This window comes from Thalia democratica, chromosome 9 (genome assembly GCF_965202585.1).
Source record: "Thalia democratica chromosome 9, ktThaDemo2.hap1.1, whole genome shotgun sequence".
NCBI lineage: Eukaryota > Metazoa > Chordata > Thaliacea > Salpida > Salpidae > Thalia > Thalia democratica.
Window position 1 is genome coordinate 24,906,989 of NC_139173.1, and position 24,699 is coordinate 24,931,687.

Sequence of the window (24,699 nt, forward strand, 5' to 3'; positions counted from 1 at the left end):
ATTTTAATTAGTATAACTTACACTGAAAAAAAAGGTAGAATTATTTTTTTATTTAAAGAACTACTTAGGTATATTTATTTGGAAGTTGTATATAACTCTAAGAATAAAATTAGACTATTATATCCAAATATAACAAGATAAACCACGTCAGCAAAATAATTACGCTAAAACTGTTTAAGAGAATAATTTCTTTATAGTAAGAAAATAAATACAGAACTAGCTGAGATATTTATATGTATATTTTAACAGTAATTTAATAAGTAAATTAATTAGTTATAGTTTTCAAAACAATTATGTCAAAGACTATGTAAATGAAGTTTTAACAATAATCTAAATACAGTTGAAAAATATAATACTACTTTCTACAACCTAGATTGGATCTATGTCATTAATGCCCTATTAACATACTTAGCAGGGACTATCCATAGGTTTAGTTTTATCGGTATAATCCTAAAATATAAGCAAAAAAAATCCTTTATACACTTTAACTTTTGAATTGTTCTCTAAGTAAAAAGTCTCTAGTATTGACGTGGTACCTTACCGAATAACCCTTATCTTTTAAGTCTTTACGCATATCAGTCCATAGTTTACTACGGTGGGATGCTAAAAACTTATGCCCATGTCTTTAACAGCTTGGTAAAAAAATGTTTCTTTGAGAAAGTCTTGTTAAATAGTTATGTTCTTTATCTAAATTAAAAAAAAAATTGATGGTAAAAAGTGATGTTTAAATGTGTACATAAATATACCTAGCTCATGTTTAAACAAATATTTTACTCTATTTTTTTTTTATGTTTAGGTTTTTAAACCTTCATTATATCTTCAGCAATGATTACATCCAAGAGGTTTATGAATAAACATATTCTCTTAATTTCTTCTAGTTTTATTTGCTTTGCCTCAGCACAACATACCATATCTAATTTTACTCATAACAAGGGAGTTAGAAATTAAATACAAAGAATTTTAATTAAAATAGTAATTCGTTTTTTTAAACCCTTAAAAAACATCAGTAATAAGATTCGGATGGAATCTTAAGATATAAAGTTTTTCTACGTTTAACTAGTCAAACATTAAAATAAGAATAACTGTCTCATACTAATGTAAGAAACTAAGTTATACTGATAATTTTGAGTCATAAGTTTTTCAGCTGTTTATGTGAAGTACAGACTTCATTAGATCAGCAAATTAAAATACTCCTCTTTAAGTTAAACTATACAAAGATCTTAATAAACTTTGGAATACAAAATAAATTCAAACAGGTTTATAGTGTTTGTTTATATGTGTTTTACAATACTTTAATTTTGATTAATTTATTTCAAAGCTTTACAACAATCTTTTTTCGAATATATACATGGAGTAACTTAAACAAGTATAAATAAAACATTTTAATTTACGACTTTTCAAACAGAATAGATTTTTGGATTTATTAAATCAACAATTTCAGATAGCATGAGAAGTAAATACACATCTTAAAAGTAAGGGTTGATATATTTCTAGTTTATATTTTGTTTTTGCATTAAATTTTAGCATTATTAATATATTTTAAATTATAACTGCGCTCTGATAACTGTTTAAAAATTTAAGTACTTGTTGCCTAAAAACGTATTTAGTGAAGTAAAATTCCTTTTGTTTAAATGCTTTATTAACAATTAAAAATCTGAACCGAAAAGAAATATGAATATAAACACACATATGTAATATAAAAGTTTATAATAGAAAAAAAGCTACAGTTCAATTGCTCTACAACTAGATTATTGTTTTTGGATAAATTTGTAGTAGTAACAGATAGTTGTCTTTTTCAAACAAAATAAAGTTATAATTTTTTTAGTAAATTTTTAGTCATTTTTTACCAATTACAAAAAACTATAGATACAGTAACTAATGAGAACGGGTAAAAATTGCACGAAGACAAAATTGCAAGAGGTTACTAAATTGCACGAGGGGACTAAATTGCACGAGTGCACAAAATTACTTGAAGATACTTTTGCACGAAGACAAATTTGCGCGAGGGAACAAAATTGCACGAAGCAAATTTTGCACGAGTTATTTTTTTTGCACGAGAGTATAAATAAAAACTAAAAAATAAATTGATAAAAAAAAAAAAAATTTAAAAGTTACTGACCGAGGGTAAGGGTTAGGGGTTACAGTGATAGTAAAAATAAATAAAAAAACTAACAAAAACTATTATTAAAAAAAAAAAAAATTAAAAGATAGAATATTTAACAAACAAAAAAAGAAAAAATAATTAATTTAAAAACAAAAAGCTACCGACCGCAGGGTAAGGGTTAGGGGTAACAGTGATAGTAAAAAAATAAATAAAATAATATTCTTAATAAAAAAAACTAAAAAAGATTAAAATATATTCAACCCGTGCAAAAAAGTTTCCGTGCAAAAGTGTCTGCTTGTGCAAAAATGTCTTCGTGGAAAAGTGACCCTTAGTGCAGCATAATTATTTTCGTGCAATTTTATCCCCTCATGCAAGAGTTTCTTCGTGCAATTTTGTTTGCTCGTACAAATTTGACAGCTACCATAACTAATATATAACATTTTTATTATATAAACTAATGTATAAAGTATGTAAAGTGTATTGCTATCATAAGACTCTATAATAAATATACTTATAATCTATAAGAACATTTTTAAAATGAACATTATTCCTGTACAATACTAAAATGTTTATCGTTATTGAAAAAATAAATTTAGGATGAAGTCACAAAGATTTGTTACTAAAAATGTATATCTATAAGTCTGTTATTGTTTTGTTTTAATAAGCATATAAAAGGTTTGCTTTTTTATTTTCATTTACCTTTAAAAAGGTTAACTTTCATACAATTCAAAAAATATAAGCAATAAATTAAGTTTACACCGTAAAAAACAATGGTTTAAAATACAACCGAAACTTTAAAAAAATATTTACAGTTAAAATAAAATAAACTAAATGTATGGAAACATTTTTATCGATTATATTTCTTGAGATCAAAAACTTTACATATGAGCTAGTTTTCAATATTTTACCTTAACAATTCAGTTAGCTAAAAAAGCTTTTAGTAATTTCAAATCAATAATACTTACTGTTACATCTACAATTGATAGAGTTTATAGAGAATAGTTGAGAGAGAATGTTAAATAAAAAGACAATTTTTTTAAATGAAGTTTTTCGTGTATATTATTTTTGTGGCGTTTATGAACAAAAATTAGTATAAACTTTTTTATAGTGTTAATTAAAAGCCGTTACTTACACTTATTGTAAAATATGTCTTGTTTTAGTTCAAATGTCATGAACTAAAAAACAAAGGACTAAATTGAGTTTTTATTTAAGTAATGGGAATATTAAATTAACTTTAAAGTCTATTTTGCTTTTTAAAAGATTCTTCTTTTATGAACGGTTCCAACTTTTTAATTTCTTAAGACTTTTGAAAAATGCTCTTTCAATTAAAATAAGTATAGAATGAATTGAGTTAAAACTTTAACGGTTTTAGGTCGATAGCAAACAACTGATATAAAAAGTAAAAACCTGCAAAAACCTGCTAAAAAAAGCTTTGTACAAAAATTAATGACGAGCAAGGAAATTTATTGTGCGAAAATTATTCCTTGTTAAAAATAAACGATGTACAAAATAATCTGATAGGTTTTTCTCATAAAAAATATGTGATAATTTTGATTGTAATTGAAATATTGCTTTAATCTGAATATTTGATACATATTTTTTTTTAATAGATGAACGGATTGATTAGGTAGACTTTGGTTTTGTAGTTGTTATTCACGGATTTAAAATTAAATATTTACTAACAAATAACAAACTTTCTAAAACAATTTAAGACTGTTATGATTTTCAACTTAATTTTCTTTCTAACGTCTTTTTTTAAGTAATCAGCTCTTGTAATTAAAATGGATAAGTTTTTATATTGCACTCATTACATAAGCTTATTATTTAAAACATTATCCTGGAAGCCTCAATGCAAAAAAAAAAAGATTGTAACTTTTAAGTGTTTTGTTAAATTTATAACAATTTTAACTTATAATGTTTCTAACTATACAATACTTCTCAAAATATAACATTACCTTAAAATAAGCAGATTATAAAAGTAATTTAATTACAAAGTCCGAAAAATTATATTAAATCAATAAAAATTTCATTTAATTCAATAGACTTCAGGCTATATTTAAACAAATAAATATTTATTCAAAGTGTATTTCACTATAATTATTTGATTTTATATGGAAAAATTCTTAAAAAACTTTACTTAAATGAACATTAAAGTTGATGACTAATATAAAATTACCTTTGGGTCATAACTTTAAATTCAAACTTAAAAATAAAAGGTTTTTCTGGTTAATGTAAAAATGTAAGATATACAATGTTTATAACACTTTTTTTCATAAATAGTGTTTATACATCAAATATTAACAAAAGTATACTAGGCTGAATATAAGGTTAAAAACGAAATAAACAAAAAAGAATTAAAAGTTTATCAAATTAGCTAAAACTTTACCTGAAGTATACGCATTAAAAAGTGCTACCACTAAACAAAACTTATTTTTGTTAAACACTCGTTTAAATTTAACTATAAATTTATAAATAACTTATGTGGATTTATAAAAACTTTATAGGAATTTTCTATTTTATCAAGCATCGCTTATCACAATTAATGATAAGACAATTAAATCTTTCTTGTATTTACACAGTTTTAACTAGTATTTATCACGTCCATCATCAAAAAATTGAAATCCTTCATGCTATCATTATTTGTAATTTATTGCATTTAGACAGAAATGTTTGATGATTTATTTTTTCTATAACCTTCTCAGTGTGGTAGGTTAGTGGCTTATCAACATTGCAAAATTCTCACATACCTGGAACCTAATTTAACCGTAATTTGTACTTTTTCTTATAGTATAGAATACATATAATATAAGGCGTTGTTAGAGTTTTCAGTTTAAATTTTGTACTTGAGTAAATTGGTAAGAAATTGTTTTAAAAAGAACTTTAAAAGTTACGTTATAAAATAGGAAACTTATATAAACTAATACATATATTCTAAGGAAAAAAATATAATAAATGCTTTAACTATCTTATTTAAAATTGTAACAATTAATTTGTTTATTGCTTCATAGAACTTTTTTAAATTGACCATTCAGTTGTAAAATTACTAAGTAATAAACGAAAATGTGCAGCAAACATAAAAAAGTAATTTGTTTAGTTTATTGATGCTAGACGAACTTAATAACTAAATTAAGAAATGTTCTTACTGTCTGTTGTATATTATTTTGAAAGACTAGAATTAAAAATCTTATTACTATTTTTTATCTAAAATAATTTAACTTAGTTATATAAGTAATTTCATTAAAATAGTCAAAAAGTTTTCAAAATTTCTAGATCATATAATAACTTACTTATAAAACAGTAAATCTTTTTAACTTCTGTAAATAGTCTACTTGGTATTATAATTTATTTTCAAATTATACAAATGTCTCTGAACTTTGCAAAATATTTAAGGTAGTATACTATTTTTTAGATCGAGAACCTTAGATAAAAAGTCTTTATGTATTTAAATTTTTTAATTACCTAAAAGGGTTTTTCTGTAAGAGTTGAAATGACTTATTGTTTTGTGTTTTTATTTTCTTGGTATCTTAAGTAAATTATAGTTTTGTTGAATAAAGATTACAAAAATTCTATACTAGTGCTCTTCACAACTAGAAAATTTTAGTCCTCTCGGAAAAACACAAAACTAAACAAAGCAAATTTTCTACATTGAAAAAGTAAAATTAAAAGTTGTTGTCTAAACTGTGTGATATGGCATTAATTTTAAATCTAAATATAAAAAAGTTTAATGTACCAGAAAGTATAAAATTAATAGTCGTACATAGCCGTAAATATATTCACATACTACAAAAAATACTACAATTTTTATGTAGACGTCTTATTCTAGACATATTGATTTGATGTATATTTGTATTAAGAACTTTTTTTAATGTTATTATAAACGTGTAAGACAATTTGTTTAAATTTTGTACATAGTATATTTTAATAAAAATAAAAATATTTGAACGAGTTTTAATATCTAAAAGGTATACTAAATTTCTGCAAACCACAAAATCTGTTTTAAACCTATAATAAATTATATTTACGATAGTTTATTAAATAAATTTCGATGTTACTCAATTAAAATTGACTTGTATTGATAAACTCTAACTTAACTAACTATCCAATTAATAAAAAACAGAATTAGATTTAGTAAAGAGAAACAAAATAGATATTACGAAAAATTATTATATGGAAATAAATACAGCTATACTTAAATTTTTAAGATTTGATCATATTTTATTATTTTTTTAATTTATTATTTTATTGTGTTTTTTAATAAGATAACAAATATTTCATCTCCAACATCTGTTTCACTAGTTTTGAAAAATAATTAACTTTGTTAATTTAAGAAAACTTAATTAAAACGTACACTTATAAAACAAAATTAGTCAAAAATTTATAGCTTACGAGTTTTTTAAAATTTTAAGTACATAAAAATTGCTTAAATAAAACAAAAAACTTAAACAACAGTTAAAAAGGTTTGAAATTATCTAAAATAAATTAGCTACTAAAAAAATAAGTACGTGTATGCACACTAATTATATTTAGCTGATTAACTTTAAATAATTAAGTCTATGATTTTTTTAAATTGAATTATTTATTAAAATAAACTGTGTTTAATATAATAAGTAAAGTGTTTAAAAAAATTCTTTAAATATCTTAATCCTTTAGAAAATCAAAATTATCATTCTGAATTCATTATAAAAAAGCAAAGCTTATATGTTTTGAAAATAGTTATAAAATCTAGTTTTTGATTGTTTTCTTCCTTTTAATACAAAATTTCATTTTATTTAAAGAACAGTTATTTGATAAATCTAACAACTATGTGAAGTGAGTTTCACAAACACTTGTGAACAAAAAAATCTTTATTATACACTGAAAGATAAAAATAACTGCTGTCACTACACGGTGAAATGATAAATTTCAAGCAGAATTAACAAACTAATTTCGTACTAGTGTTTGTTTTGTACAAGGTTAACTTATCAGTAAAAACTGTCATTTACTGATTTTGATCTAGTGTTGAAAGTTTACAAGTTTATTTTGAACATTGTTTATTGTAGAAACAAAACTTGAACTCACGTAAACCTGTACCTGATAATACTATTATACTTTTCAAAAGTTTTTAATTTTTATCGTTTTTCAGCAACAATACAGTACAAATAATAAAGTTAAAATAAGTAAAGCTTTGAACATTTTAAATAATAAACTCTTTTTTTAGAAAAATACTAAAGTAAGCAGTTTTTTCTGTAAGATATATTTGAGTGTTGTGTTATAAATTTTAGTTTATTTATATATAAGTGTTGTGTTTCTACCTTATTGCATATTGTATTATGTTTAGAACAACAACTAAATCATACAAGTTTAATTTTTGAATTTTTTTTGTTTACGCTTGAAAATTTTATATTCATGGATTAAAATAAAACCATTTCGTGAAAAATGTAAAATTTAAAAAACTAAAAACATTTTATTAGTACATATCTTTGATTAGAAATATCTACTCTTTGATTTATATTTTCTTTGGAATTTAAAATTAAAACTAATCTTGTACTTTTTTATGGCGTATTACTGGCCTTCTATGGACTAGATCAGATTGCAGAATATCACGTGAACTGTTGTTGATGGTCGTGCGGTTCAGTTAACTGCTAAAAATATGTTTCTAAAAGATTTTTTTTAATCGTTGTAGTTAATAAAAAGTTAAATCTTGATTTAAAAAAAAATGTTGTACATTACATGTTTTGTATAGTTACCTAAAGTAGCATAGGTTTCATAAATTTCTAGTGTACTATTTTTATTTGAGTATTCAATTATTGGCAGTATTTAAAAAAATTTGTATGTATGTTTTGAAAATCTAAGTTTAAAAATTTTTAAACACTTTTTTATTTATTTAATTTACTTATATAAAATACTTCAATAGAAGGCATTATTTGTTTTTAGTATTCAGAAATAGTATTAATGGTATTTAATTAAAAAACTTTATTCTGACTTATTTCAAGTTTCAAAAAATTACTAAAGGTAACTGAAATATAAGTTCATGTTTGTACTTGGAAATACATTACTAATTACGTACGGGTAATTTAAACTTATACATAGCAAAATAAATTACATAACAAAAATTTATTTAAAAAAAAATTCTATGTACTTAATTTTTTATTGAATTAATCTGTGTTTGGTAGTTTGTTGTGGTTTTTATAAGAACTTATAGTGCTTGAATAAGTAAATCTGCAAAGCAAATCAGCATGTAATTTGAATTATATTTGAAGAATTACTTATATGTAAAATAAGCATAAAGTTTTGTAATCTATAATCGATCACTACAAATTGAATATCAATTATCTTATACAATCGTTACTTTAACACTTATATATCTTGAAAGGTCTTGTGTGAGGTCTTGAATATGAACCCCTATAAGTGATAATATTTGTAAGTAATTATTTTATTGATTTAGGTTCAATAGTCATAAGCTTAATTAAGCAAGGTCAACTATACTTACAGACAAAATAAGAAACTTATACTTTGGTACCGATAAAAAATTATTTTATAAAACCTTTATTTATTAGAATTTTTAATATTATATCTGTAGTTTTTTAAGAATAGTTCAAAAAGCAACTTTATTTCTAAAACTAAAACTGTACTTTAGTTTAAAAAAAACTATTTACAAACAAAAGTACAACCTTTTTCTGTTAAAACTTTCTATGTGTTCTAGTTTTTTCAGACTCGATTAAAACTAGAAGTAAAAATAAAACTGTTGTCAAATTAATAAAACTTTACAAAACAAAAAATTACAACAATAAAAGAAAAATAAATAAAATATAAATACGTATAAAACTATTTTTTGAAGTAATCGTTATAAACACTGTAAAATAAGGCAAATAGTTATAAACTTTGTCGTCAAGATCAAGATCTGCACCTGCACAGTAGTAGGCAAAGAAACTGCTCTAATGTTCACAAAAATTTATGTTTTTTTTTTTTAATGCCGTTTGTTTTGTTTTTTTCATGTTTATCAAATAATTTTCTACATAACTTAGCAGCTGTTAACATATAATTTATTTAAAACTTAAACAAAAAGTAGTGCTTTAGAAAATAAAATGTTATAATTTAGTGAGTTTGGAAATTATTTTCCAATAGTTTATTGTGCATAGATTTTCAATATTTTAAAGACTACTGAAATAAAACATTGGAAATTGAAATCGATACAAAAGCAAACGAAGTATTATGAGTATTACTATAGATAAAAATGTCTTAAGTATTTAAAACTAATGCTTTATATAATCAAACGAAACTTTTTATAAAATATTACGCTTGATATTTGTTTAAAAATTATTATTAAAAATATAGAAACATTAATTTAAACGTTTAGTAAACCAAAAATATTTCGTTTAGGTTTTGTACTTTTTGAACATAAACTTTTATTAACCCTTTAAAATAAGCAAAAGTTTTATAACTACTTTCTAAGGCAGTAGCATTTTTTATAGTAATATTGAAATTTTTTTATAGTTAAAAAAATATCCAACAAGAAAAGTAAAAAACAAATAAAAAAAAAAGAAAGTTTTAGAACAGTTATCAAAATAAAGTAAATAATAAAATAAAATAAAAATGATTTGTTAAAATGAAAAACAATGAAGTTCAAAATTTCCATAAAAATTAAGTTTACACAATTTTTGTTATCTTTTTAAACATGACTGAATTTAAATAACGGTTTTTATTCGTATACAATTCTACTAAGCTGTAAAAATAGAAGCTATAAAAATGACATACAAAATGTGTTACTATAAACTTGTAAACCTCAAAAATTTTCCTCAGATAGATGGCTATCTACTGTTGTGTTACTTAAATCACTGAAAGTTCTCAACTTACATTCTTCATTGTTTTCAATTTTTTCTTGCTCCTTACTTTGTTGTATACTAAATACTTTAGCCTGAAAATTTTTCAACATTTAATAAGTCTTACGTAAACAATTTATATAACTGTAGCTTGCATTTATTGTTTTTATATTTTACGTTATTTATCAATTTTATTTGTCAAACTTTAGAGTTTAGAGCAGGGGCGTTTTTTGACTGGTTTCCTGTTTCCTGTGAACCCCCTAAAAAAACAAAAAGAAAAAAAGATTTTTAGAATATCACTAAAAACGTTGTTTATTAAATTTGTTTTGGTTATTTGATAAACTTTGAATGATGAATGTTGAATTTATAACACTGAAAGATTATAAAAGTTTCTTTAACAAAAAATGCTCGTTTTTGCCCAGCTGAAATAGATTTCAAATATAATTTTAATGGTGACGTGATAATAGTTAAAATGGTTTTAAAGGAGCATTTTTTTTCTAGGAAACTTTTTACTAAGATGCTTTAGTTCCCATTATAAGTTGTTACTTAGAGTAAATAACTTTTGATTAAGTATTGTTTTTCTACTAGTAAGTACAATTTTACTTAAAAAATGTCAAATATAATCATTAAAGTTTTATTTTACTTAGTTGATTAATAATGTTGTGTGAAGTTTTTAAAACTTGAATAGTTCAATTCAGAGAGCTTTCAAAATCATCTTTAGACCATTACACCAACTGAAAATTTATTCTTTCATCATTTAATGGTATTTTAATATTATTATTTAAGATATTTTATTTTTGTTTATCTGTTGGCCGCAAAGTTTATTCTTGATTTTTAGAAATATTCAAAATCTATTTTTATAACAGTTTCCAGTATGATTTAATACTGAAAAAAAAAATTCGTTAATCTATAAATAAAACAGTGAATAATAACAACAAAAGTAATCAAAATAGTCGGAAGTTTTAATTTATAAAGTTTTAAAAAATGATTAAACATGAAATAACAACTTTTTTTTTAAAGTTATTGGTTTGGTCAAGGTTTCAACCAATTGGCTTATAAAGTTTAATAAAAAGAATTTTAAATTATCTTTAAGAATAATTATTTTTTTACTAAAGATATATTATTGTAACTGTCATGATTTATACTAAAAATTTTAAAAAAGTGTTTAGAATATCTCATAAAAATATAAATAAAATACAATATAAGACTATATATTAATACAATTTTTCTCTGATATAAATAACTTATATATATAGTTTGCACAGTTAGATAGGATCTAACTTCTGCTAATGTAACAACCTTAGAATGTAATATTCAGTTAAATCAGAAACAAACTTTTTCAATATAAAATTGAATAAATCAACCTAGCAAAAAAAAACTCAAGGTAAAAAAAATCAACAACAGTTGGTTTAACAGAAAAAGCTGGTTGACAGCTTGCCCTATCAGAAAATTAAAATCTGCTTCCCATGTTTTCTGTTTAAAGGTCAAAGTATTTGGTCAAAAAATGGGTCAGTTGATTTTATTGCTGAGGTTTAACTATTTAAGTAGGTATTTTATTTTAATTTTGGAACAAGCAATTTACTACATGAAAACAGTTAGGTTTATATAATAAGTTTAATTGTAAGGTTTTTTGTTTTAGGTTTTTATATTTATACAGATAATACAGTATGTTAAAAATATTGTAGTTTAACTAAAACAAACTTTATAAAAATAATTATTTACAGAAAAAAGTAAGATATTCTAAAGATTATTATTATTTACTATTTCTCTGTGCATATTAAAGAACATAAGCATTTTACAACTACAAGTAATTATTTATGTAAATTAGATTTGACTCTCTTTCCAAGTTAATGTAATATACTTGCTTTAAATAACGGATTTGAATTTTGATATACAATTTGTAAGTTCATAATTTTTTTTGGTTCTTTTAGTTTTAATTAATCCAAATTTAATACAGTATAACAAACAAAAAAAACAATATTTTTCTATTACTACTTATATGTTTTTTTTATTATTTCTAAGCAGAAAAAAGAATTTTAAACACAGATTTTTTTTGCGTAGTACGCACAATGCGTACTTAACTGGCAGTGCATACCTAAGAAATGCGTACTTAAGCGGAAAATAAAGGAAAAAAAAATTGTGAACACCCTTTGAAAAATGGCTAGACACGCCCCTGGTTTTGAGCACGAAAAATGCAACAATTAAAGTTGGATTCATTTTAAAAGTTAGATAGAAAAAGTAGTTTTGTATATATTGTAAATCCTAAAAAAAATTTATACTTAAATAGTTTTGTGAACTCAACTAACAGCAACAAGAGTGAAAGAAGAGCTCATCACCATTAACGACGATGCAACCCACAATGCTGAACTTTTCTTAAAAGTCAAATCGACTAGCTGACCTGTAATATTACGTTTATAACTTTGTAAACAGTGTTTGATTTTTTTTTAATACTGCAGGTATTTTGTTAGATTAAAGTTCAAGTACAATAAAGAGAAGCTAGTCGAATAACGTGAAGTGTAAAGTTAATAAAGTTAAAGTTTTTCAAGGTTATCTTAAACTATTCAATAATAGTTACTTAAAATAGTAATAAATTAATTAGTCATTCCCTTGTAATGTTCAGACAAACTTTAAATAAACTATACTAGTCTTATACAGAATAGACAAAATTTAAAACACTTTTTTATAAATCTAACCCGCGCACAAAGGAGCAATGAGGCCAACAATTCCCTTCAGAAACAAGCTGATTCCAAATGCTGAAGCGTAATTTTTTATTCCGGCAGCATCCGCGTATATGATTGTTGACAAACCTCCGTTTGATCCCTATTATGGTTGTTTTGTCTTATATTAAAAATTCTAAACTTATAATACAAATTATTCGAAGTTGTACCTTTAAATAAAAATGAAAAAACTAGCAGCTGATACTAGCACAGGGTTTATATTTACCAATATATGCTTAAGCTATCAGCGGCAATAACTAGTAAGAGACAAAAAGGTAGATAGGTTAAAAACTAGTAATAAAGAATTTTTTTTGTCAAAGGAGGCAGTAACTAAAATGAGCTTTTAAAAAAGAAAATAACAAAGATTGTTTATAACTTTTATCTTTTTTGTTTGTTTTCTTTGTTATTTATTTAACCAGCCAAAAAATTAAAACTTACATCAATTAATCAAAATGTGTTCATTAAAATTCAAAACGTTTTGACATTTTTAGAGAATAAAGAAAGTTTAAAACGTATAATTGATTTTTTTATTTGCACTATGTTTAGCAATGATTAAAACCATACGGTTAAAAATAGTAACTTTATACTTTATTAATTCGATTAAGTTTTATAAAAAGCTAAATAAACAAAAAAAATTATTAGTTTGTGATTATATAAGATTAATAAATAACTAACAGAAGCTTAAAATTAAACCAAATACAATTAAAAACAGTTGTAATTGCTTTTATAGAGTTGCTAAAAGAGGAAATGTTTTTGGATTGAAAGCTAGTTGAAATTTTAAACTTCATTTAGATTAGGATATTATCTTCATACGTTATAGGAAAATTATCATAACTAATTCACTTTTGACACTAATCATGAGTGATAACCTTAAATAGATTTAGATCTATTATGTCAGTAGTACATGGTTATACTTAATAGTCATTAAAATAGTTTTTTCCCAAGTTTAATTTTTTAAGAAAATTTTTTTATACCGTTTAAACGCTATTTTTATACATTACAAATTTTTTTACTGATTTTTTTTATTGTTTTTTTTTTAATGAAACCTTTTTAAATGAAAATATAATTATACCTTGACCTCAATATAGTTTGAGTAGATTTGGTTTGTAGCTACTAGATAAATGACTAAGAGGCTATTTTAGGCACTTACTATTTAATAATCTTATAATTAAACTTAGCTACCATTTATAACAACTAAACGCTGTTTCGTATATTACAACTTTTTTTGAAAGCAAAGTAAGTTTTAGTTTTATATCAAGGTTTTAAAACATATTTTGTACATAAAGTAATTAAAATAGTCAAATTTAACACGTGTTCCAATATTTAATATTATCGATCAACAAATATAAAACTTAAATTGTTTGAGTTTTGTGAGAAATAAAATAATTTACAGACTTTTTTGTTTTTTATATGGAACGCTTTTGGAAAGAAAAAGTGCTAATTTAAGCTAGTTGAAAATGAAAAAATGTTTTGTTCAAGAAATTTTTTTTTTTGTCTTGTACTTATGAAACATTTAATGACGGTTGTTTTACTTTATTTCAGCTATATTTCAAAAAAAAAAATTTCTAATTAAAAACGAAATAAATATACCAGAAGTTTAAGATTATCATTGTAAAATATATTAAAAGAGACATTTAACAAAAACTCAGAATTTGAAATATCAGAATTGAAATCGTTGTGCACCCATTGCTTTATAAATTTAAAGTATACTAAACATTTAATACTAAATAAGTTTAATGTTAAAAATATGAAAGTTTTGTTAAAAACTTTAAGTTTCATAAAGTAGTTTTAACAAACATAAGGTTTTTTAAGTGCATTATAATAACATTTAAATTTAACAAATAATTTTTTTTATTTTTTAAATATCTTTAAAGACAATAACCAAAGTTTTATACTTGACAAGTTATTGAACAAACTCTTTGTGAAGGATTGTACTGAAGTAAATGAGATAAAATTGTATTTAAACTTCAAGTTTTAAACCGTAAAATACTCACAACTCCACAGTTAAGCACACACATGCGATACACGAAATAATAACTTTCTAGTAATCAATCTTCCCATTTAGTATACAATATTGCTAGTTGACTTATCAACAAACCTCGAATAACCCGGTAAAGGCACGAACGACCATCAGAGAAGTAAAAGAAGTGGTGAAAGGCGTCGCAACGCAGCACACGAGCTGCATGAAGTAAGCAGTAGCGAGCAGATACAATCTGCTAATCCTGACAAGTTAAAGCAAGTTGTAAATTTTAAGCGCGGTAAACTTTCTTATCTGAAACTTTCACATGGTAAGTTTTAATGTTGGTAGCCACGTGTATAATTAAATTAATATTTTTACTTCAAAACGATTTTTTAAACTTTCAATATCTTTTTAAAGTAAAAACTTGGATTAATTATTTACAACTAACTGAATGTTAATAAATATGTATTCAATAAATAAGGTCTTTTGAAGTGCAAATGATGAACTTTGATATTAAATGTTGTAAAAATATGTTTAACCCAATTTTCTTTAAATCAGATTAGAGTAATACTTGTAGTTTAAATTACTTTATTACAAGTTCACCCAACTAAAATAAAAAACATTCGTTTATATGTAAATGTTGAACGTTAGCTTGTTACAAATAATTCTAATATTTTTATAAAGATAAAAACTCGCACTACAATAAAACATATATTAAATTTGCTTAGACGCTAAAGCGATATATCTTATGAATTTTTAGTAATAGATTTGCAAAAAATAAATTTATAAGTCAGGACATTTGTTTACAAAATATTTTATTGTTTTCTTAATTGAAATTTTTAAATACGTCTTTAAATGCATTATAATTTATAAAGAAAAGACTCTTATTATAAATTTGTACTACTTTTGAAATCATCGATCTTAAAAACTTTGAAAGCTAAAATAACCTTTAACAAATAACTTGATTTTATTTGCAAAATGTTATGTTTAAGTATTATTAATATATATATAAACATTATCAACAAAATAAATGTTGTTAAACAAACTTAACCTTTTAACATCTCCAAGAAATCCAAAGATAAACCTGGAAGCGATTTAAATTCCAGATTGAGTAGAAATTATTAGCGCTGCATTTATTGCTGGTATTCCGATCTTGTAAAAATTAAAAAAGATTACCAACTTTTAATTTTATCTCATGCAATTTTATGTTTTTATTTCAGTTTCTATTTGATCTAAATTTGTAACTATTTATTTTTGTTATTTTTTATCATATAAAACGTTTTATTATTTCATGTATTATGTCAAATTGATAAAAAAAATTACAAAAACAAATTGAAATTTTTCTATGAAAGAATTCTAATTAATTTTTTCTAATTTAAAGTAATTTTATCTTTAAATTTTCAAAATAACAAAAGTATTACAGTTTTTAACGTGAAACTAGTGTAAAATGGTATTGCTAAAAAGTAAAAAAGAGGTAACACAGCATAGTATCTAACAATTGTAGAAAATAAAGAACCTTAAATTTTACTAGCTTGTAGAAATTTTGACAAATGACTTTATTGTACTAGGTAAAAAACTAATTTTTATTCACTTAAAAGAGGTAAACTTTCTCGGTTTTTTCTAAAACTTAAAAAATGATGGCTAAATTACTTTTTAAATTATAGTTAAATTATACTATTTAAATACTTCACTTTTGTACACGTGTAATTAAAAGAAATTGCTCGGTTTTTTCACGTTCTTACATGACAGAATTTTAATGACTCAAATGAATAAGCTTCCATTGGTTTATTAAAAATATGCGGAAATTTGATTAATAATTTTTACGTAACATTCAACCACTGTTCACAGACTATTACCAGCTAAATTTCAAATATCTAACCACAATTTTAAGCATTTGTTGTCTAAAGTGTGTAAAATGATTGAAAAATTTTGCTTAAAACTTTATGATATTTGTTTGTAAGTTAGCATAAAGGTTTGAAATAACATTTAAAAAAATTAAGTTAAGTTCACGAGAAAGTAAGTGTAAAAAGTATTTTTGAATTTGTAATACTTTTTGGTTATATTAAAACAGTAAAAGTTAGTAAATTGATTTATAAAATGATAATAACTATGATTTGAACTATTGTAAATTAATTTTAGTGTTTAAGTAAAAATTTTCGGACATTTTAGAATAATTTTAATGAAACACTCATAATTCTCGTACTAACCAATGTTCAAAGGAATGTTGCCAAATAAATTTAATATATCTAAGTACAATCTACATATTTATTGTATTAAAAGCATGTTAGCTTAAACAGCAACTTTTGCAAAACTTTTATAATATCTGTTTGTAAGATAACAATGCTTGCATTTGGTTACGATGTCTAACTTAAATGTAAAAAAATAATTTTTGAAAAATCATTAGAGAAATTTAACTGAACTTTGCAAAAAAAAAATCAGTTAAAAAGTGTATTTGAATTAATAACTACTAATTATTTTATGTTAGAATAGTAAAAGGTTTAACATTATTATTCTAATGGTAAAAACTATAACTTGTTTAATTTAAACAAGTAGTATGTGTTAAGTTCTCTGTTTTATATTTTTCTATTGTTGATAGAGTTTTATAATAAAAGTTTTATAAAGCTTAATAGCGATTTTTTTAAAACTACAACTGCTTACAATTTTTGAAATATTTGTTAGTTATTACTTTAATAAGCTAAAGTTAATTTTAACAAGCTCATTTTATCTGTATTGTTAAACAAAAGTAAATGTATTAAATTAAAACTGTAATTAAAATACCACATAGTCGAATACTAAATTGTTTTGTTAATACATGACGGAACTTGTTTTTACTTTACAAATTCAAAATCAAACAAAATGAAATTATTGTAAAATATTTTTGTAAGTTTGTTGTTTATATTGAATACATGTGCGAAATTGTTTTTTGTCTTTTGTGGTTTATAAGCCTGTACAACGTTGGTCATAAACAATATTTTTATTAATACTGACACAGGGTTAAATCAGAATGGTTAGCATTAAAAAAAACTAAAATCTTATTACAAAAGCCATGTATTACTTTGAAGTATGCTGCAAACATTTTGAGTATTTTCTATTAGATAAACATAACAATAATAAAAAAAAGTTATAGCTTATATAACGAAATGAATAATGCCAAAACTTTGTTTTTTATTCCGAAGCTTTTATAAACATTTACTTACTATTACTTTTGATTAATGACTCTTAGCAACAAAAAATAAAACTAAAAAATTTGTAGCGTTTTGTTATAAACAGTTTTTTTAGCTATAACATTTTTCATTAAATATAATTATTATATTCTACTAACTACATGATAATTTCATTAAACGTTTTATTTTTTTAGAAATACAAAATACAAACCTCTTTTTCAGCAAATGAGTGAATGAATAACGTGCTAATTGTAACTGCACCAAACTGCAGTGATGTACCAATTACGAAAACCCAAAATACTTTGTTTGTTAAAAATTCTCTCAATTGAGGTGATAAACGACATTCTGATCTGTTATTTATATAAGTTTTGATTGATTTATATGAGTATTTCCGTAACATGTAACATAAAAAAAATTATATAGTTTAAGTTTTATTTTGTTTTATTTACAGAAAGAGTACAATAATTCATTTTAAAATAACTATATAAAATCAATAAGTTATAATAAATTATTAAATGTAATACTCATCTATTATTCTTTATCGTTCAGCGCTTTTTTTATCGTTCAATAAACATCAAAGTACTACAACTTTTGAGACTGCTTTTAAATTCAAGTACCTGTTCCTCCCTTCAACCGACTTGTTTTCTATTGGTTGCAATGAACTTAAATTCTCTTCTTTTGATAGATTCAATTTCACAGTCGGTGATTTCATCAGAGCGCCAGCTACCACCATGCTTAAATTTAACACAGATAACATGATTAAGTAGCTTCGAAAAGAATATTTTTCAATTAGAAAAGTTGCAACCGGAGACATTACTACTGTTCCGACCGAGGAACCTGAAAAGTTGAATTCGTAAATTACAAAAAACAACGTTTGTTTTTAAGAACAGTAGTTAGGTGAGTTTTGTAGTAATTTAATAAATTTAAGTTTTGTAAAAGTTCTCTTCAATTAAGTATTTAATCTAACCAATGCTGGATATGTTGGTTGCAATACTTCTTCTTTTTGTAAAATGTTTCGCAATAATGACTGGCGCTGCAATAAAGCATATTCCAAACCCAAGACCTGGGAAAATAGCAAAACTTTAACTAATTCGTAAAACATATTAGCTAGAACACTTTTAGTAAATAATGTCCTAAACATTAATTCTGGTAATTGTATTTTTTTTTGTTTATACGAGTTTTTTACTAATAATTGTAACACTTTAGTTTTCCTGTTGGTTTTGCAAAAAGCCTAGAAGAAAATTTTAAGTGCATGAAAGCTAAGAAAATTTCTAGAATTTTCTTCAACTAACGTACAGAATTTTTTATTTTAATAAAATTTTTACACATAATTTCATAAACTTCTGTTTTGTTTATATTCAACAAGTTTGCAAATCCTCAAACAAAAATAACTCATAGTTACTAAAGAATAAGAAATGTTTTAAAATCAAGTTATCTAAATGGCTGTAAGATACTTTTAAAGTTTATTAGTTTTGTAAGAGCTTTTACTTAACTAACTAGTTCCAACATAAAACAATACATACTGCAGTCGCTTAAACTTAAGTTTAAAAGAATAAACAAAAATTAACATTTAAAACTATAGTTTTGAAATATTAGGTCACATGTTGTTCAACAGTTTAATAATTTATTAAGTATAATAGAGTTATTATATTCTTAAATATGATAATAGAATAAGGGACTTAAATATGGCATAATTCATCTTCATTAACTGTTGGCTTAAACCATTTTTTTAAACATGTTAATCATCAAGATTTAAGTCATTATATATAATTTTTTTGTTTAAAACCACTTTAAAATTTATTTTATATAATAAAACGTAGAAAAACAAAAAAATAATCTACAAGTCGGAGTTTTCTTATATATTTATTTGAATTTGTCCCAAACTCTTATACATATGAAGAATAACGAAATATTTTAATATTAAAATTTAGTACACCATAGTAAATGCTATTTTATAAGGCATTAAAGTTATTTTAAATGATGATACTTTACTCTGTTTTTTTTGTCTCAAGAATAATAAAAGGTCAGAGAGACGCAGTATAATCATTAAAGAACAATTATATATCAGATATGGTAGGTTTAAATTATGTTGTTATTTATGACTAAATGTTTTAAAAAAAAAATTTCAAGGCAGTTAAAGTGATCATTTTTCCTTAGTTTATCTTCGATATTTTTAATAAAAATATTTTTTCAAACCATACAAGTAGGTTTTCAAACATTTAAACTTTTTAAATGATGACGGTTTAGTACTAAAATTTTAATAAATGGTATTAAACAAACTAAATGTGTAAAATGAAACGTAATATGTAATAAGGTTTAAGTATTATAAGAGGTGTTAAAGGTAGAATAAAAATTATAAGTTTTTCCATTAAGATAATTTATTAGTTTTATTACTACATCTTAGTGATTAGGTAAAAAAGTTGCGTGTGTTAAAATGCAGAAAATAAAAGTTGAGTTAACAATGATATTCCAAAATAATATACTCTAATTGTTTAGTATTATAAAAGTTATTAAAAAAAAAGAATTTTTTGAAGAAGCTTATATAAAACAAAGATGAACAACTGAAACAACAAATATAAAATTCAATGAGATGATCTTTTAGTATTGTGACATAGTTTTTATTTAAAACCTAAATAAAACTTTTGCAAAAATCTATCAAAGCCAATGCTTAGATTTACATGTGCGTGATATAATTACATTAAAGTTAACATAAATTTTGATCAAGCAAGTTAGATCATTAGACTACAAGTTTTCTGTACACAAATATGCAGACTTTATTATAATGTACGTGAATCTTCACACGCTTAAAAGAGGTGTTCATATTTTTTTTGCAGCGAAACATCGTCAGTCTTATAGAATAAAATTGAATAAAAAATATTTTATAATTAACAATAATAAAAGTTTTTTAAACTAAATACTCTAAATTCACTTTTAGTGGTTTATTGAACAAAAACGAAAAATTGTTTAATTTTTTTTGTTCAAGGACCTGGATACGCAAAAAGATCTCTCGGTCATCGAGTTTAATACCCAACTTAATCAAAATTATAATGAGCTACAGATGAAAAAATAAAATAAACTTTTTAGAAGAGGTTTTAACAAGTTGTAAAAATTTTTTACAGAAAATTAAAAAGCAGGTTTAAATTTAAATGTATATCAAATTTTAAGCTTCGTGGTAGCTAGAGTGACACTAATACTCGCTATAAAATTCTCATGACTGATAAATAAATGGATAAAGGGCCGTATTAAAAATTTAAGTTTACAAAATCTTAGTATTCAAAAAAAATGTCTAAAACTTTCTTTAAAACTTGTAAAACTTTAAAAATATTTTTTTAAACAAAAGTGCCTTAACTTTTATTTAAGTTTTAAATAAACTTTGCAACAGTATTACAGTTTTATAAGATGCATTATATGTTGTAGAAATATACGGTTTTAAAATAATATATACAAGTAATAACTTAAAAATTAGTATAAATACATACCTGCTACAAATCCAAATGTTATAATGAAAAGAGGAAATGAATAAACAAAAGACGAAGCAAATATTGAGCAAGAAACAAAAAAGGAAGAAGTCATGACAGCTTTTCGTAGTCCAAACTTTTTGAAAACTGGAATTGATAACAAACCTACGAAAATAAAAAACTGTTGATGAATAGCTAACTTTTTTTTGTAGTCTAAAATTTTATATTAAAGTTTAGAAAATTAATCTTTTTTCTTAGTTTTATTGTAATATTTATTTAATTTTAGATTTATAGCTAGGAAGTTTTTTATTTTTATATTTTCAAATTTGAATACTAAATTATAATCAACAAACTTTTAATTGTAGTATAAGATAAACCTAAAAAACAAAGCAAATAGAAAACTCATGTCTTTCTTTACTGTTTATATCCAATCTAAGGGGTTGTAAAACAAATCTTATGCATAAAAAATGTTTTAAAAACGTCAAAATGTAAGTTTTATAAGAAACCAGAAATAGACATTCCAAGGATCATGAGAGATATGACTGATGTGGCTCCTGTATTTGAAGTTCCAAGTTCTTTCATTAAATACTTCAAATACACTGATTGAACTCTTTAAAAACAAAAGTATTCATTAGTTTAAAAGTTTGGTATTACCTAATACTTTACCATTACATTTTTCAAATATTTAGACTTTTCAATAACAATGTGTTTTTTTGTTATAATAATCGTCTTTAGCGGTTTAAACTATTATGTATAAAAATATAGAGCTTAAAACTTAAATAAGTGTGCTATTTTTCGAAGTCTTATTGACTTTTTAATAGTATTTTTTTGAATTAGTTTTACAAAGAGAAGTTTTTTTTAAATGCTAAAAACAAACTATTTATAGATATTTAAAAGCCTTGACCTAATAACATTATCAAAATTTTATTTTATGAAAAGTTAAATTTTATACTTTTTTTAAAACTAATTTGTTACAATTTTTATTATAAGTACTTAAAAAATATTTAAAGTATTAAAAAAAACTAATAAATTTTCGTTTAACCTCAAAATATATTCAACTAAAGCTTCTTTTTTTTTGGAAACGTCTTTTTGCCGATACATTAAATGTTAGAAATGTCTAGTAGTAATTATTTGATTTTATTCAAACAAAGTATCACAAAAATTACGATCGCAGTAGTTTAAAGAAAAAGTAGTTAAATAATTATTGAACTCAGATTTGCTCATGAATATAACTTACTTGCTTGCACCAAGTGTTAGGAAATTAATGACAAATCCACACAACACTACTATGTATCCTCTGCAACTTGTTTCATTTTTTGTTGTTGTACTGATACATTCGATTCTGTTCGACCGCTTGTTTTGATCCATAATGTTTTGCTGTATTTCAAAATCTAAACACAAGTTTAAAATAATTCTACTGAGCTTTTTAATTAAATCGATACGTAAAGTCTGTGTTATGAATTTAAATTACCTTTAGTTAAAATAAAGCAGTATTTGTAAAGTTTTACAAAATTATGTTAAATAACAGATTTTTTTTGTGTTTTCGTGAATAATGTTCAACTTAAAACTAGACATTTTAATGTTACTGTGTTAAAAACATTAAAGTCTGACATTCTTGGCGTCTGCTCACAGTTTAATAGATCTAAAATCTTTTTTCTCGTATTTACAAGAAGATAAAAAGTAAAATAAATATATATATTTTTATAGAATTAGAAGAGATGAGAGAATTATGTGCCTTTAGGCGAGCTTTCATTGTGTATCGCATAGCATGGTTGTATATTCAAAACACTTTGATGAAAACATTATTAAAAACCTATTAAAATCCTATGTTAGTAAAATTTTTAGCTCTTTTTTAGTTTTTTTTTTCTACATTGCAACTACTTATACTTCAAAAAGTCTAATATTTCCTGCTTTAATTATTTATGCTACCCTTTATATATTTTTATTTCACAATTTGTAGGACAGCAAGTTTTAAAACACAAACATGTTATTAACTTGTAAAAGATAGTAGAAGTATAAAATACTAATAAGGCTTATTGTAGAACTTAGTTTGCGTTTTAATTGAAACTTAATAACAATTATATTAAAATAAAAAGCTTTAGCTTTTAGTAAACGAACGCACAATATTATTTTATTGATACACAGGTGCAACGTTATTCCTAACCGTAATCTAAAAAGTTCTTGTGTTTATATAATTACCTAATCTATTCAAGCATTAATATTACTTTAAAATACACTATAAATATGTAGAAAAACTTCCTTTTTTTAGAATCAAAGTAATAATAAATCAACTTTGATTTTAATCTTAACTTTTATATTTAGGGCCAGTAGATTTCAACTGTTTATATTGAAGATGCATTATATTAAATTAGGATAAATAAGTATGAAGCTTTGAAACTATGTGTTTTAAAACTTTGTTACTAAACCAACATAGTTGACCTCGTAATAATAATGAAACATTTATTTTAGATACTTTAAAGAAAAAAAAAGAGTAAACATCAAACACAACGGCAGTCATGAAAGTCACAGTGGTCACTGAAGTAAACTGATTTAAATTTTTCGTTCGAATAATCATGCGGTCTTAATCCTTCATACTAATTTTTTTTTGTTGTAACCGTTTATTATAGAAGAAATGAGTTTAATTGACCTCTAAAAAATACCAAACTATTATAGTCTATTTTTATATAAAAAGTTATATTGAAATAAGAAAGTGTTTAAATTTATATAGTTTACGTAAAACAGTTTAAAAAAGGAAACTGAAATACATAATTTAGTTTTACAAATATAACTATGAAAAACTAATACAAAATCTAAATATAGTTATAATTGTTGTTCTTATACTTTTTAAAGCTGCAAAATTTTACTTTAAAGAAATTTATCTTACGTTTATGGATTATGTGCAAAACTAATTAGATTTGATATTTTTTTCCAAGTTGCGAAATAACTAGGTATGGAATAGTTAAGTGTTTTTGTTATTTTTCAAAATAATTTTTTTAAACATTTAAGTAAGCTATAGTTCGAATATAATTACATTACTTATTGAAGTATTCTCAAGTAAAATCAAAGTTTTTGTACTGAAATTAAACTTTTATACTAAAAAAATCCGTGAATTTGTTAAGTTTACCAACAAATAATTAAAATCTGACATTTCTTAATTTCCTTGTGGTGTTGTGCACAATTAAAAGTAGCATATTTTTATGCGATCAAGTATTACCATCGGCAATCGGTTAGTTTTACGGAAGTTACTTGGTTGATATCTAATATTTAGTATTAGTTCTTAAACTTAGCTAAATAACATAAAACATTCAAAACTGTAACTTAAATTTTTTATCTAATAAACTAAATATTATTTTAGTTTAAGTTTATTCTATCATGAACTAAATTAAATATTTTCTACTTTTTGTTACTTACAACATCAACATTTATTATTTTCTGAAGGTTTATTTTATTTAAAAAGTAAGAAAAAGTATACTTTTATCTTGAAGATTTGAAGACTT

The 24,699-nt window shown here is 23.2% G+C and overlaps 1 protein-coding gene across 1 annotated transcript; it reads right to left on the reverse strand.

Annotated features, from left to right (window-relative positions):
* Positions 1-14,724: 14,724 nt before the first annotated feature.
* On the reverse strand, positions 14,725-22,572 carry LOC145844399 (monocarboxylate transporter 7-like). Its single transcript, XM_082951797.1, has 8 exons — positions 22,440-22,572; positions 21,709-21,812; positions 21,224-21,367; positions 18,712-18,807; positions 18,362-18,581; positions 17,956-18,094; positions 15,632-15,732; positions 14,725-14,842 (listed from the first exon to the last, which is right to left on the reverse strand). The coding sequence occupies exons 1-7, from the start codon at positions 22,568-22,570 to the stop codon at positions 15,676-15,678; spliced, it is 891 nt and encodes a 296-aa protein (XP_082807923.1). The 5' UTR covers positions 22,571-22,572; the 3' UTR covers positions 14,725-14,842; positions 15,632-15,675.
* Positions 22,573-24,699: the final 2,127 nt, after the last annotated feature.